Raw genomic sequence first — 15,572 nt, 5'->3', positions numbered from 1 at the left:
CCTGATGGTGCACGAGTAGAGGTCACATGGGACAGGAGCAATAGGGTTGAGGAAACTTCCATATAGAGGAAAGAGACTGTGCAAACATGACCCATTTGAGGGAACTGAGAATGGCTTTGTGTGGCTGGAGCAGTCAGTGTGTTTTGATAAATGGCAATTGACGAGTTTGGAGAAAAATGTAGCGGTCATATTCAGATTTGAAAGTTTCTATGAATCTTCTAAGAGCTTCCAGTTTAATTCTGAAATCGATGAAGAGCCAAGAAAAGTTTTAAGCCATGGAATTCCATGATTGTGTGTGCTTTCAGGAAGATAATTTGATGGGTGAGCAGACTGAGGGAAGGAGACTGGTTAGGAGGCTGGCCCTATGGTCCCCGGGAGGAAGGCTGAGGGTGTGAACCAAAGCATGGGCAGTGGAGTGGGAGAAGCAATTCCTGCGCAGGAGAACTGAGTAGCTTCTTGATCAAACTGATGTAGGAAGAGAGAGAAAGGAAGGAGGCTAGGAAGACGCCCTTGTGTCTGGCTTGGGCAGCCGGAGAATGGTGGTATCATTCACAGAAATAGGAAGAACAGAAGGAAGAACAGATTTTGTGGGGGAAGATGGTGAGCGTGGTTCTGGACATGTTGAATTCAAGATGCACATGGGAAATCCAACTGGTGTTACTTAGTAGTCAGACATATGCAACAGGAGCTCATCAGGAAGCTCTAAGTGAAGCCAAAACCATGGCTGTGACTGAGCCTCTCATAGGAGAACATGTGCAGTTAGGAGAGAAGGGGCCACGGTCAGTATGCTGGGGAGTGTTCACAGTTAAATAATAGACTGATGGAGAGGAGTTCAGCAAGGAAACCAAGAATGAGTGAAGCGAGAAGTAAGAGGCAGGGATCACATGGAGGCAGGTGCTGCAGCCTGTGGTTAGGAGCAGAAGCTTTGTGGCTGAGACTGGCTTGGTGCTCACCAAGCCCATCTCTCCCTTCCTGGGCATATAAATAAGCTCCATTTCTCAGCCTCCTTGCATCTAGGTAGAGCCAGTGACTAGGGTTGCTACTGAATGTGAGATGAGGTAATGTGCAATTAAATGCAGGTGCATCTTCCTCAAGTTCTTCTCCTTCCCATCCATAATCCCTTTGGAGGTCACATGTAAAAGGAACTCCGGAAGGAAAGCTCTCAGATTTTGAGTTTTATTAATTATACCAGCACAACCTAGCCTATCTCTCCTGCGCCTGGCTCTGGAGTCACACAGCTGGATTCGAATCCTAGCTCTACCTTTTGAATCCTGGCTTTACCTCTTGCCAACAGTGTGACCTTGGGTAAACTTCTTAATTTCTCTGTGCCTCAGATTCCTCATCAGTAAAATTGGGATAATAATAATAGAGTTGTCTGAGGATAAAATGAGGTAATAAATATGAAGCACACAGACAAGTATTAAAAGCTCTAGAAATGTTGAAAGCTAACGGAAAGAATGTCAGCAATGGGGGAATGGTTCACGACAGGAGTCAGCAAACTATGGCCTGCAGGTCAAATCCACTTTGCTGCCTATTTTTGTATGGCCTTTCAGCAAGAATGAATTTCACATTTTTAAATAGTGGAAATAAATGACTTGAAAATTATATGGAATTTGAATTTCAGTATCCACATATAATGTTTTACTGCAACAAAGCCACATTCATTGTTTACATATTGTTATGGCTGTTTTGCTCAACGATGGCAGAGTTTGAGTAGTTGCAACAGATACCATATGGGCCCACAAAGCCTAAAATATTTACACTACCTGGTCCTTTACAGAAAAAGTGTGGTGATCCCTAGTTTACAGTGTCAAATGCAGCAAAGGTCAAGAAAGATAACTAAAAAGGGTTAACTGGAATTGGCGAAAGATTACTAGTGAGCTTGTTAACGGCTTTATTGGAGTGGGGAAAGTGGAGAATAGATTTTGGTGCCAGGCAAATCAAAGTTTGATTCCTGACTCTACAACTTGCTAGCTTTTTGGTCTTGGGAAGTCAGTTAACTTTTGTGAGCTTCAATTTCCTTGGCTGTAAATTAGGGATGAACAGAACTTACTTCTTGAGTTATTGTAAGGATCAGCAATAATGTATGTAAACCATAAAACACATTCCTGGTTTAGAGTAGGTGCTAAATAAATGTAAGTTCTTGTTTCATTTAATCTGCTGCAAACAAAATTGTCATTCCTTAATAGTAATTGCATTTTCACTTTTTAATTTTTTAAAAGAATTTTTTTTTTCTGGGCTTTCCAGCAAAAACTAGAAAGCCTGCTAGACAAATTCTAAAAGCGCTGTAACAGTATATTTTCACTTTTAATATTTTAGTTTTCTCTTCCATCTTCTGCCGGTTTATGTTATATTTTAAGTCACTGCTCAGATCTCACCTCTTTAATGAGGTCATACCATTTAATATGGACCATCCTGATTAATGTGGTGATCTGTTCCTCCCCCAGCATTCCTAACCCCCTTACCCTGATCTACTTTCTTTTCTCATAGATTTTATCACCTCTGACAATCTAGAGAACTGACTAATTTACTATGTTTATTGTTTACTTTCTGTCTTCCGCACTCTGATGTAGGCTTCTTGCCACAAGAGCCCTTGCTTGTTTTACGTAATTATATTCTAAGTGCCTAAACAGAAACTGGCACACAGTCGGTGTCCAATTAATACCTGTTGAATGACTAAGTGAAAAAAGAATAGATGAGGATTAAAAAAAATCCTGCTCAGGACTGGATATGTTCTTTCCATCTCGGGACTGGGACTTGTCTTATTCATCTCTGTAAAATTCTCAACTATTATCTGTTAAAATATAACCTCGGCTCCATCCCCTCCATTCTCTCATTCTGGAATTCCTTTTAGAATATGTTGAACCAATCATTCTATCCTCAATGTCTCCTAAGTTCTTTCTCATATTTGACAACTATTTAGCTCTGTGTTTTATTCTATGGCAATTTCCTCTACTCTATCATTAAGTCCCTTTTTCATTGCATCTAGTCTACTATTCAACTGTTAATTGAATTTCTATTTCAATGACAATATTTTTGTGTGTGCCTACAATGCCTGTTTCTTCCCTTTTTCTTTCTTCTTTTCCATTTGTTCATGTATTTGTTTCATGGCTTCTAATCTTCCCTTTCAATATTTAGAATATCCTTATATTATGATTTCTTTTAGATTTTTCTGTTCTTTCTAGTTCTTAGGGGTGTGGAGTCTTCCATTTCTTTAACTAGCTGGCTTCCTTGTTGTGGATCATTTCTTTGTGCAGTCTGTAATTTTAGATTGTAAGTGGTCGTTTTGCATTAGCCTCTGCTGGGGTCTTATGGGTCAGCAACTGAAAAGGCTCCCAATACAGATCACTGAATGACCTGTCTTTGGAGGCTAGGATAGGAGGGCAGTACATTGTGGCAGAGGCACTACAACCTCTTTCTTTTGTAAATTGCCCAGTCTTGGGTACGCTAGAGAATGTGCCCTAAGTTCACATCCCTACTGTGTAACTATTTATGTAACCTTGGGTAAATTACTCTTCTAGTCCTTTTTTTTTTTTTTTTTTTTTTTTTGTCTGTGATATAGAGAAAATAATTCCTACTTCCTAGAGATGTTGTGAAGAATTGGTGAGTTAATATAAGAAACTCGGCACAACATTTCGCATGTAGTAAGTACTTAATCGATGTTAAAAATTACTATAGACATATGTAGCTATTATAGCACTTGCCAACATCATCTCCTTGCTTTGTGCTATAAGGAAATAACTTTATACTCAGAAAATAGCTTCTGAATATGTATATGAAATATACAGCCAGCCATTACACGTGGACACTGGTCAGATCTGTTTGCTTTATTTGTGATGAATATTAGTTAAAGATGGGAACAAAGCCTCCTCCAAGAACATGTTCACTTGGCTTTTAGCCATTGCTGAGGAGCACTGATGAGAGGCGGAAGAAAGTTTTGGACATTTTTCTTTTTTAAAAATAAAGCCTAATTAGGGGGTTGGCTCATTTGCCAACTATTTTGGTTCATTAAAATATAGCAGCAGAGAGAGTTCTTCTGCGGAGAGGAAAATGACCCAGATAAATGTCTTCAGTTTTATTCAAAGAGAAAATGTATTTAACTTCTTGGCTATGCTTTCCTTGGTCGTCATTCCCTTCCACAGGTTAGTGATATGGTTTGGCTCTGTGTCCCCACCCAAATCTCATCTTGTAGCTCCCATGATTCCCACATGTTGTGGGAGGGAGCCAGTGGGAGATGACTGAATCATGGGGGTGGGTCTTTTCTGTGCTGTTGTGATAGTGAATGGGTCTCACAAGATCTGCTGGTTTTAAAATCAGCAGTTTCCCTGAACAAGTTCTCCCTTTGCCTTCTGCCATCCATGTAAGATGTGACTTGCTCCTCCTTGTCTTCTGCCATGATTGTGAGGTCTCCCCAGTCATGTGGAACTGTGAGTTCTCCATTAAACCTCTTTCTTTTGTAAATTGCCCAGTCTCAGGTATGTCTTTATCAGCAGCTTGAAAATGGACTAATACAGTTAGCAATAAAATAGCAGAGCCCTGAACCTGTAGCTGATGCTCAGTAAATATTATTAGTTTATTAGTGGGAAGGGATAGAGACACAGGCAAATTCTTGGGCAAGAGAACCTCATTTGTATCCCATGTTAACTTTTGATGATAAACCTTTCTTTAATTCACTGTGTTTTGGATCTTTGGACAAGGGAGTGCCAAAGAGCCAGACTTAGTGAATGAAAGCTGTAGACTACTGTAATTTATCATGTAATATGTTATTAGTTATCTGTATATATTTCACAAAGTGAGTTTTTATAATTCAAATTTTCATAAAACATTTACAAAGTTCAACTTAAAAACATTTAAATAGAGAACTATTTTTAGATTTTAATTACCTGATCTTCATAATCAGATCCTGTATCAATGATCTCTCCAGTGTCCAATATCATCGAAGGATCAAGGTCACTTGAACCTAAGATTAGGAAAGAAAAGATAAGTGGATGGAGGTTGTCTGTGTATGTTTCTAAAGCAAACAGTCTCTCACTAGGTTTCCATATTTTCCTATATTACATTAAATTCACAAACATTTCTAGACTCTTCTCATGTGCCAGGTACAATGTTTTGCGGGAGATTCAAAATGCAGAGACTCTGGACACTATCTGCATCCTTAAGAAGAAAATACTGTGAGGAAGAATAATTTGTCAAAAAGAGGTTATTATTAAAGGCTCAGCAGCTCAAGAGAGTGAGCTACTAATTCTGATTAGTAGTAGAGGTGATGGTGGCGTTAAGATTCTTTACGAGGTACTAATCTATGATCCTGAATTTTGAGGGTGAATACAGGTTGTCCAGGAGGGGGAGCAGTTTCAGGATTTGCAGTAATAATGGAAGTAGAAGGAACACCATGAGCAAAGAACAGAGTGGGAGGAGAGTAAGGGGTTTCCAGAAATAGGAAGAGCTAAGTTTGCGTACTCCGTGAAAACCCGAGTTTTTCCTCAAGCCTTCAGGTCACCTTAGTTGCTGAAGGTAAGAAAAATCAGGTTAACTTAATGTATGAATAGAGAGATTATTTCCCTTAGGTACTACAGGTTTCACTAAATCACTCACCCATTAATCTCCAAGGCTCAGACTTAAATTGGTAATTTTTACAATGGGACTTCTGAAGCACAACTGATTCATCATTCTCATTTAATAACTCTTTCCTGCTAGGAAATATATGTCATCTAACTACCCAGAAAGACTGAATTCAGTGCTGCCCATAAAATATTATATATCCTGTGAAAAAACATTGTTTCACTGTAAACTTGGCCTTGGCAAATAATTCTTAGTCAGAATATCCAATGAGTAATGAATAATGAATATAGATTTGTAAAAAATGTTGAGCATCTCATACACTTCTCAGATATAGACCTGTCCCCGATGTTGCTTTCATATTTTCTTTCAAAATGAGTCGGGGTATGTCCTTACACAGTCTTTTCTCATCTCTTGTCTTTTTTCCCCCTCCTCTTCTCTTATCATTGTCCCTGCTGTCTACCAACTTGACAAAGTAATAGCCATTACCAAATTAAATTAAGTTCTAAGCAGTAATGCCAGTGTTTACTCTGTTTATATCTTTACATTTTTTACAGGATGATAACGTTTTTCAAAATGGACATATTAAACCATCAAACCGTTTTGGAAAAGTAATCATAGAGTTGCCATGAAGAGTTGCATACGTGTGCTCAGAACAACCCCGGATGATGCTAGTCACGCTGTCAGCACAGCCCTTGCCAGACCACTGTTTATAAGGTGGTTGCGAGAATGGAGTTGGCAAGACTACCCACCATGCTATTAACAGAGATTAGAAGGCAGAGGTGGGAAGATTTAATTTACATATGTGTTTTAACATTAGTGGGATTATACATAATTTTTCTACCTTTGTACTTTTGGTATTTTTTTCAAATAAAGAATTTTGTAAGGTGTATCTTGGGGTCAAAATACTCGGCCGTCTTAAAGCCCAGTTTGAAGGTCAGTTTGCACTTATGTTGTGAGGCAGTAAGTATCAGAAATAAAATATATATATATATATATTTTTTTTTTCCCATTATAAGATAATAGATGTTTTAGAACTATCAGGTTAGTGCAAAAGAAATAGTGGTTTTTGCCATTACTTTCAACATCTATTTCACAGAATCCCACTTCTCATTTTAGAAAAGAGGAAAATGAGATGGAGAGAAGTTAAAAAACTTGGCCTAGGTCATGTAGAAAGGCAGAGCCAGTAGCTCCTACTTCTCTTTCTAACACACCATGTTGACTCCAAATTCTAAGCAGGGGCAATCGAAATGGATTCATACAGACCCTCTTTTGCTACAATGCTCTACAGGAAAGGACCTGGAGAAGCATGCTGTGAAGTCTATGTGCTGAGAAAATGAGGAACAGTGAATGGCTGATGATGACGCAGGTCATAGGGTGGCTGTGGAAATGGAAGAATCAGAAGTGGAATTAAGGAGTCTCATTCAAGCTGGTAACAATCAATGCTGCCTTCTAGGTGGCTGCTATTGACAGCATCATTAAAGATAACACAAATTTTAGCTGGCTTTACTTCCACAATATGATTATTATCTGCCACTGACTAGTGGAAGTGGTGATAGCTATTGGATTCAAATGATACCTTTGCTTCACCTGTACTTAGAGTGATTCATGTGGAGTGAGTACTTCGATCTGAACATGAAATCTTTTTAAACATATAGCCGCTTTTAGTACCTGTGTCCTACTTATTTTATTTAATTACAAAATGTTCTTTCCGTTGTTTTCAAAAAAGACAACGTGAAGGGCTCTTAAAACAACTCACTTAATGGATATTACGTGTTAATACTTGAAAACGGAGCAAGATAATTAGAAAACTATCTTCAGCAATGGTAGAATGAAAATACCTTTGTTTAAAAGAAAGCTTCATGCTTATAAATAAGAAGAGATTGGATTTCCTAATAAAATGTATGTTTTTTTTTTTTTTTTTTGACGGAGTCTCCCTCTGTCGCAATAAAATGCTTTTAACAGGAATTATATTGTATCATTAGGGATGAAATTTCTTGAAACATTGTTACTCCTGGCAACAGTATTAATATACCATGGGAGGCAACAGACAAAGGATATCATTATAGGCTTGGATAATGATTGAATGGCTTTCATTTTCTTTTAGCAATGGTTTCTTGGTTTGCTGAAAATGGGACCTTTAATAATACTCTTAAGGTTTGACACAAAAAATAGAGGGAAAATATAGACAAATGTACACATTACTGCCTTCTTTCGTTGGATAATTTAACACATAAAACAACTGCAATGATCTTGTTACTCAAAAAAGACAGCAAAATTAGGATGTTATGAAAAAGTGATAGTGTAGCTTTCATTTCCCCCTATTTTGAATTTTTCAATTTCTTTTCAGATTTAAAAATATTCTTTCTATAGATGACAGAGAAAGGTATGAGCTGAAATACAGAACCCCAGAGGAAGCACCTAGTGCTGCTAGTTTTAGAATGGCCTTCGGAAATATTATTTTCAGGTTGGCTCCTTCTATTTAAGTGGGAAGATGATACAAATTGGCTTTAGAGGTACCAGAGGCTATAACCATATTACTTTCTGGGACAGTGTTACAGATGTTTTTCCTCCTAGTGGATCTTTAACTCAAACTTTTAGGAAAATCCTCCTCCCACTTGGAGTACCCCATAAAGACACTTCTACAATTGCAGGGCTTCTTAAGCAGTGAAGGGTGTCTGTAAATAAAACTCCTCCAACCCTTAAACTGCACCCTCTGAGGAAAGCAGTTTCTCCCTTGTCCTGTGTCTTACAGGGTAGCTTACAGTTTAATTTTCGTTAACAGGTTCGTTACAGTTTAATTTTAATGAAAATTAAACCTGTAAGGGTTGTGTTTCATCTCTGAATCTAAGAACAAAACTTAGAAGGTACAAGTGTTCAATGCATATGTACCAAATGACTAAAAATGAAAGGATACTTCCACTTTACCTTTGCAGTTCTTGCTCTCATTGATCCATGCTACAAACATTAAAAGTCTCCTATAAGTGCCCGACCTGCATTAAGCACTCAGAGTCCAGCTTGAATTCCACAGGCATAGAGAGTGTTCATTACAGTGTGTAGGAAGAGCACTGTATTTACTTGGAAAAATATTCTGACGGTATTTGGGACTAGAACTCTTTGAGGGATCTGGGTGTTGGTGGGCTGCTCTGGGTGAGAAGGGGAAGCGGAGAGCTTTTCAGTTACTCCAGGACAGGGTTGGGGCAGGGAGGAGGGCAGAGAAGGAGAAGAGAGAAGTAGATCCAGGAAAAGGGGGGAAAGTTGTATTGTGTAAGATGTGGCTTCTCCCCATGAGCCCTCAAATCTGCTGCAAAGACAGGCTCATAGATAGCCTTTTCAATGTGACAGCCACATACTCTGCACACAGAAACCATTTATTTTTCAGAACAATCCTCTGGGGTAGCTGCTATTATTATCCCCTCTTTATAGATAAGGAGATGGAGGCCCAGAGCAGTTGAGTGACACAGCCAGATGGCTTTGCTAGAAGTGTTGGTGGAGGGCTTCATCGAGGGGGAGACACTGCAGACAGGCCTTGAAGAAGCAGACAATCAGAGCAATGGTAGTCTCTAAGAAAAGTCCTGGTACACCTGTGGGTCACAGGGTGCTATTCAAGGGCCTAAGCTAGTCTGGGGTGGGGTCTGAGAAAGTCTCCTTGAGAAAATCACCACGTTTACTCTGAGGTGCAAAGTAGAATCTGGCCAGGTGCAGGATGGGGCTCTGTGGGGTTGGGAGAGTGAGAGGGATGCCAATGAGGAGAGGCGTTTTCTAAGCAGAGAGAAGAGCAGGTGGAAAATGCCTAAGGCAGGAAGGAACTTGAGGTATTCAGAGAACTGGGGGAAGCTGGTGCCAGTGACGCTGGAGAGGGGATGCTGTTGCAGTAACAGGACCACTGCAGGAAAGCAAAGGATTTGGGGCTTTCTTCTGTGCTAAGCGTACTCGTGGCCAGCCTGCAGGAGTCATTGAAGGTTTTGTTTTTTTTTTTGTTTTGTTTTGTTTTCAGAAAGGCAGGATGCTTAGAGCTGCATTCTGTGAAGATCCCCATGGCAGCAGGACATTCATGACAGACAGAAGAGGCCAGGGATGAGGAATGACAAAGTGTTTGGTGACTGCAGTGGGAATAGAGACAAAGGTTTGGACTCCCAAGGTGCCCCCACAGAATGATGATCAGTGTGTAGTGTGAGGGCAAGCATGTTTCTGCCTGGCTCGCTGGAGAAAGGTCGAGGTGAGAGAAAGAGAACTGGATGCCATTCATAGGAGGCGATATGGGAGCTGTGGGGCAGCTGAGATTCTGCAGAAAGAGAGTTGAGAGAGAAAAAAACAGTGGAGGGACCAAACCTGGAGGCTGACAATTCACAGAGCAGAGGCCATGGATATGACTTATTTATTGGGTGAGTCATCAACATTTATAAGCCAGGAGATGTCACCATTGTTCCTTAACAGTGACAGTATCCTGGAGGTACACAGTATTTGCCTCCTGTAGGGGAGGCACCATTTACTTCTAGTTTACCGCACTTTATTCACCAAGGGCTGTTTTAGAGAAAAGAGACTCATTCTAAGGCTGAAGCAGAAGCCAGCTTTCAGGGGGTCTCAGGAGCGGAAGAGTTAGCGGGAGTTGAGGCTGTAAGCACAGAGTCTTCTGTGTATGAGCTCTGAGGTATAGAGAGGAGAAAGTAGACGCCTGGAAACCGCTGCTAAGGCTCAGCCACTACGCACTTTACCAAGGGGACCTTAAGAGAAGGAGGACACAGCACCTGACCTCGGGCGGTTTCCTCTTGGTACAGAAACCAGCACAGTTGCATCACCGCAGGGCACAAGCCTCCCTAGTGGAGAAGCACTGCTAGCGAGCCACGAAGTGCTGGGTGTCCCAAAGAAGGGGCGGCTTAAATCAGCCCCTCCATCCTACTTATTAGCAAACTGAGGATATCCAGCAGTTAGATATTTGTCATTAGAGGTAGTCACTTCTAAAGCATCTTCTAAATAAAATATTAATTTGAAAAGCACAGAGTCATAGTATTTTTCAGAGCAGCAGTAGTCATGTTTTCATAATCTTAAATGATTCTCAATATTTCATCTTTCTTGCAATAGGCCAACTTTTTATAAATCTCATCAGAAAGTTAGGCAGATGAGTTTACATCGGTTATCTGTGTTCTGTGGGTCTGCCCAGAAAGACTACCACCTTACCCTTCTAATTCTTTCTTTGAAGCTACTCTTAGGTGGCTTCAAATAGTGACTTAAAATGTTAAGTGTTTAGCCGCTTTTCTTTATGGCCCCAAGCTTTTGGTCTTTACCCTTGGAGATCATTACTCAGAAGAAAGAAGGTCAGGACTGTAACTAAGACTGGAGAGTCATCCACATAGAATTGATGTTGAAGCCACCTGTGACAATGAGTTGACTCAGGGTCAGAGTACGGAGAGAATGAGAGGAGGGTCAGGACAGAACCGTGAGTACTGCCTACATTAGGAGGTATGATTACTCCACATCAATGTCCAAAGTCAAAGTTCCAGGCAAGAGCACTTAGGAAGAGAAGAGGTAGGGGTCACACAGGAGCTGTGGGTTGGGATGGGAGTGGCTACCAGATTGGAGGGGATGCTTTTTTCAGGCAATGAGGGAGAAACTAGTCATATGAGTTAGGGGGTCCTGGAGATATTGTAAATTTTAATTGTTGTACAAAGTATGGGTTAGGTTAGATATTTTTCTATTATAGTAACATAGGCCCTATGTTACATTGTGACTACCTGGTAATGTGCATGTGCAATGACTGGAAGAAAAGCAGCAACTATAAGGAACAGATTTATAGCCTTTCCTCTCTACTTTGTTTTGTACTTTTATTTTTATACCAGAAAGTATGAGACTTTGTCATCCTTCAAACCTTGCAGCAGTTTGTTTAGCTTCATCCATTAAAACAAAGCCCCAGACATTTGGCAGGTGATCACAGCGTACTGTTGTCTGAAGGACACAGTGACTTACCTGCTGCAGCCTCTTTGTTTGGAAATAACTTGTTGTCAACCGCCATGCTGATGTCATAGAACACCTCGTCCTCATCGCGGTCAGCATCAAACTGGGGGAAATCAGGACAGACAAGTTTGGAATGTGAGAATACACAAATTAGTTAATTCAAAAATATAATGAGCATCCATCACACAACTGTATCTCTAATGAAGCAGAACAACAGGAATTAAAGCATTTGAGCCTTTAATCAGACATTTAGAGGGTTTTAAGCCCAGACCTCCTATCGAACAGAGAAGAGTATTAGCGAGTAAATGTACAGTCACTTACGGTTAAAAAAAAGTGTAATATTTTCTTAATTTATGGAGCACGTTTGGAAAAAATAACTGAAATTTATCTTGTGGCTTTCTGACTTCATTTTTCTAATTTGAAAAACATGCAAATATATAGTTCTAAACAGTAGATGTTCTAAACTTATTAAAAAAAAAAAAAACCACAAAAGAGGCTGGGTGCAGTGGCTCACTCCTGTAATCCTAGCACTTTGGGAGGCTGAGGTGGGCAGATTGCTTGGGGCCAGGAGTTTGAAACCAGCCTGGCCAACATGGCAAAACCCCATCTCTACTAAAAATACAAAAATATTAGCCAGGCATGGTGGCACATGCCTGTAGTCCCAGCTACTAGGGAGGCTGAGGCATGAGAATCACTTGTACCCGGGAGGCAGAGGTTGTAGTGAGCCAAGATGGTGCTGTACTCCAGCCCGGGGGACAGACTGACACTCTGTCTCCAAAAACAACAACAACAACAAAACCTCCAAACCAAATTTCAGATACTATATTAGATACAATATTATAGATGTAGTCTACAGATTCTATGGATTTAGATGTAACAAAAATTATAGATTTAAATATTTATTTTATAATTCCCTAAAATTTACAAAATTTTAAATATTTTAAAATGACATAGTTATATTTATGAATTCTCTATTTTCCATGTTTTTCAGTGGTTTGTTAATTTGTCTCTTTAGTTTTTAAAAATAGCTTTACTATGACAAAAACAAGTAATGCAGAAAAGACTCCCTATTCAATAAATAGTGCTGGGATAACTGGCTAGCCATACGCAGAAGATTGAAGCTGAACCCCTTCCTGACACTATATATGAAAATGAACTTAAGATAGATTAAAGTCTTAGATGTAAAACCCAAAACTATAAAATTCCTGGAAGACGACCTAGGCAATACCATCCTGGACACAGGAATGGGCAAAGATTTCATGACAAAGATACGAAAAGCAATAGCAACAACAGCAAAAATTGACAAGTGGGATCTAATTAAACTTGAGAGCTTCTGCACTGCTAAAGAAACTACCAGCAGAGTAAACAGACAACCTACAGAACGGGAGAAAATATTTGCAAACTATGCATCTGACAAAGGTCTACTATCCAGCATCTTACAAAGAATTTAAACAAATTTACAAGAGCAAAACAAATACCTCCATTAAAAATTGGGCAAAGGACATGAACAGACACGTCTCAAAAGAAGACATACATGCAGCCATCAAGCATATGGAAAAAAAGCTCAATATCACTGATCATTAGAGAAATGCAAATCAAAGCCACAATGAGATACCATCTCATACCAGTCAGAATGACTATTATTAAAAAGCGAAAAAATAACAGATGGTAGTGAGGTTGTGTTGGTGGGAGTGTAAATTAGTTCAACCATTGTGGAAAGCAATACGGCAGTTCCTCAAAGAGTAAAAGCAGAACTGCCATTTGATCCAGCAACCCCATTACTGGGTATATACCTGGAGGAGTATAAATCATTCTCCCATAAAGACACATGCACGTGAATCTTCACTGCAGCATTATTCACAATAGCAAATACATGGAACCAACCTAAATACCCATCAATGACAGACTGGAAAAAGGAAATGTGGTACATATATACCATGGAATACTATGCAGCCATAAAAAAGAATGAAGTCATATCTTCTGGGGAACACGGATGGAACTGGAGGTCATTGTCCTTAGAAAACTAATGCAGGAACAGAAAACCAAATACCACATGTCCTCACCTGTAAGTGGGAGCTAAATGATAAGAACTTATGAACACAAAGAAGGAAACAACAGACACTGGGGTTTACTTGAGTGGGGAGAGTAGGAGGAGGCAGAGAAGCAGAAAAGATAACTATTAGATACTGGGATTAATACCTGGGTTATGAAATAATATGTATAACAAACCCCCATGACATATGTTTACCTATGTAACAAACCTTTACATGTGCCCCCAAACCAAAAATAAAAATTAAAAAAGAAAAAAATAGATAATATGACAAACAAAAATAAAAATAGCTTTACTGAGTTCTAAGTGATACACAATGAACTGCACATATTTAAAGTATGCAGATTATAAGTTTTAAAAATTGACAAGTGGGACCTAATTAAACTAAAGAGCTTTTGCACAGCAAAAGAAACTACCAACAGAGTAAACAGACAACCTACAGAATGAGAGAAAATATTCACAAACTACACATCCAACAAAGGTCTAATATCCAGAATTTATAAGAAAGTTAAACAATTCAACAAGCAAAAAACAAATAACCCTATTAAAAAGTGGGCAAAAGACATAAACACTTCTCAAAAGAAAAAAGACTTACAAGTGGCCAAAAAACATGAAAAAATGCTCAACATCATTAATCATCAGAGAAATGCAAATCAAAACCACAATGAGATACCATCTCACACCAGTCAGAAGGCTATTATTAAAAGAGACAAAAAAAAAGACGGATGCTGCAGAGGCTGCAGAGAAAAGGAAATGTTTTTACTATTGGTGGGAATACAAATTAGTTCAGCCACTGTGGAATGCAGTTTGGAGATTTCTCAAAGAACTTAAAACAGGTTCTTTGACCATTTGACCCAGGAATTCCATTACTGGGTATATATCCAAAGAAAATAAATCATTCTACTAAAAAGACAAATGCACTCATATGTTCATTACAGCACTATTCACAATAGCAAAGACATGGAATCAACCTGGGTCCCCAACAATGGTGGACTGGATAAAGAAAATGTGGTACATATACATCATGGAATAAGACACAGCCATAAAAACGAATGAAATCATGTCCTTTGCAGCAACATGGAAGCATCTGGAAACCATTATGCTAAGTGAATTAGCACAGGAACAGAAAACCAAATACCACATGTTCTCACTTATAAGTGGAAGCTAAACACTGGTTACGCAGGGAGATAAAGACGGGAACAACAGACTCTGGGGACTCCTAGAGAGGGGAGGGAAGGTGGGGAACAAAGTTTGAAAAACTACCTATTGGGTACTGTGTCCACTACCTGGGTGATGGCATCAATCATACTCTAAACCTCAGCAGCATGCAACATACCCAGGTAGCAAATCTGCACATGTACCCCCAAATCAAAATAAAAGTTGAAATTATATTTAAAAAAAAAACAAATTATAAGTTTTGACACATGTCTACACCCATGAAATCATCATAAAAATAAAAATAGTTAACATACCCATCACCCTCCAAAGACTCCTCATGCCCCTTTGGCATTCCTTTTCCTTCTCCTCTCACCAGGTAACCATTTATCTGCTTTCTGTAACCACAGATTATTTTGCATTTTCTAGATTTTTACATAAAATGAATAGTACCGTATGCAATTTTTTGTCTGGGTTCTTTCACTCAGGACTATTATTTTGAGATTCATCACTGTTCTTATATCCTTAGTTCATTCTTTTTCATTATTCATTAGTATTCCATTGTGTGGTTATATTGTTGAGCCCATCCTGGATATCTTTCATCTCAGACATTGTAGTTTTCAACTCCAAATGTTTGATTTGAGCCTTTAAAAAAAATTTTCCATGTCTCCATTTAAGCTTTTGAACATCTGAAATAAAATTACTGTCACTTTTAATGTCTTTCTCTGTTAATTCTAACATTTGTGTTAGTTCTGAGTCAGTTTCAGTTGATTTTTTTTACCTCATTATGGGGTATATTTTCCTGTTTCTTTGCGTGCCTGGTAATTTTTTACTGGATGCCAGACATTGACAATTTGAC

At 39.0% G+C, this 15,572-nt stretch overlaps 1 protein-coding gene and 1 non-coding gene across 3 annotated transcripts in view; both read right to left on the bottom strand.

Moving 5' to 3' along the window:
* Positions 1 to 15,572, bottom strand: part of AK5 (adenylate kinase 5) — a 283,050-nt gene that overhangs the window by 143,550 nt on the left and 123,928 nt on the right. For both annotated transcript variants that reach the window (XM_063624158.1, XM_063624159.1), the window contains exons 7-8: positions 11,521 to 11,611; positions 4,884 to 4,960 (exon numbers count right to left, since the gene is read on the bottom strand). In XM_063624158.1, the coding sequence (XP_063480228.1) occupies positions 4,884 to 4,960; positions 11,521 to 11,611 (168 nt within the window). The remainder of the gene's footprint in view (positions 1 to 4,883; positions 4,961 to 11,520; positions 11,612 to 15,572) is intronic.
* LOC134734991 (U7 small nuclear RNA) lies at positions 2,235 to 2,296 on the bottom strand. Its single transcript, XR_010117856.1, has one exon. It is a non-coding gene; the product is annotated as a U7 small nuclear RNA (small nuclear RNA).

This window comes from Symphalangus syndactylus, chromosome 12 (genome assembly GCF_028878055.3).
Source record: "Symphalangus syndactylus isolate Jambi chromosome 12, NHGRI_mSymSyn1-v2.1_pri, whole genome shotgun sequence".
Lineage (NCBI taxonomy): Eukaryota > Metazoa > Chordata > Mammalia > Primates > Hylobatidae > Symphalangus > Symphalangus syndactylus.
Note: the sequence above shows the minus strand (reverse complement) of the source record. Positions and strands in the feature narration are given on the sequence as shown.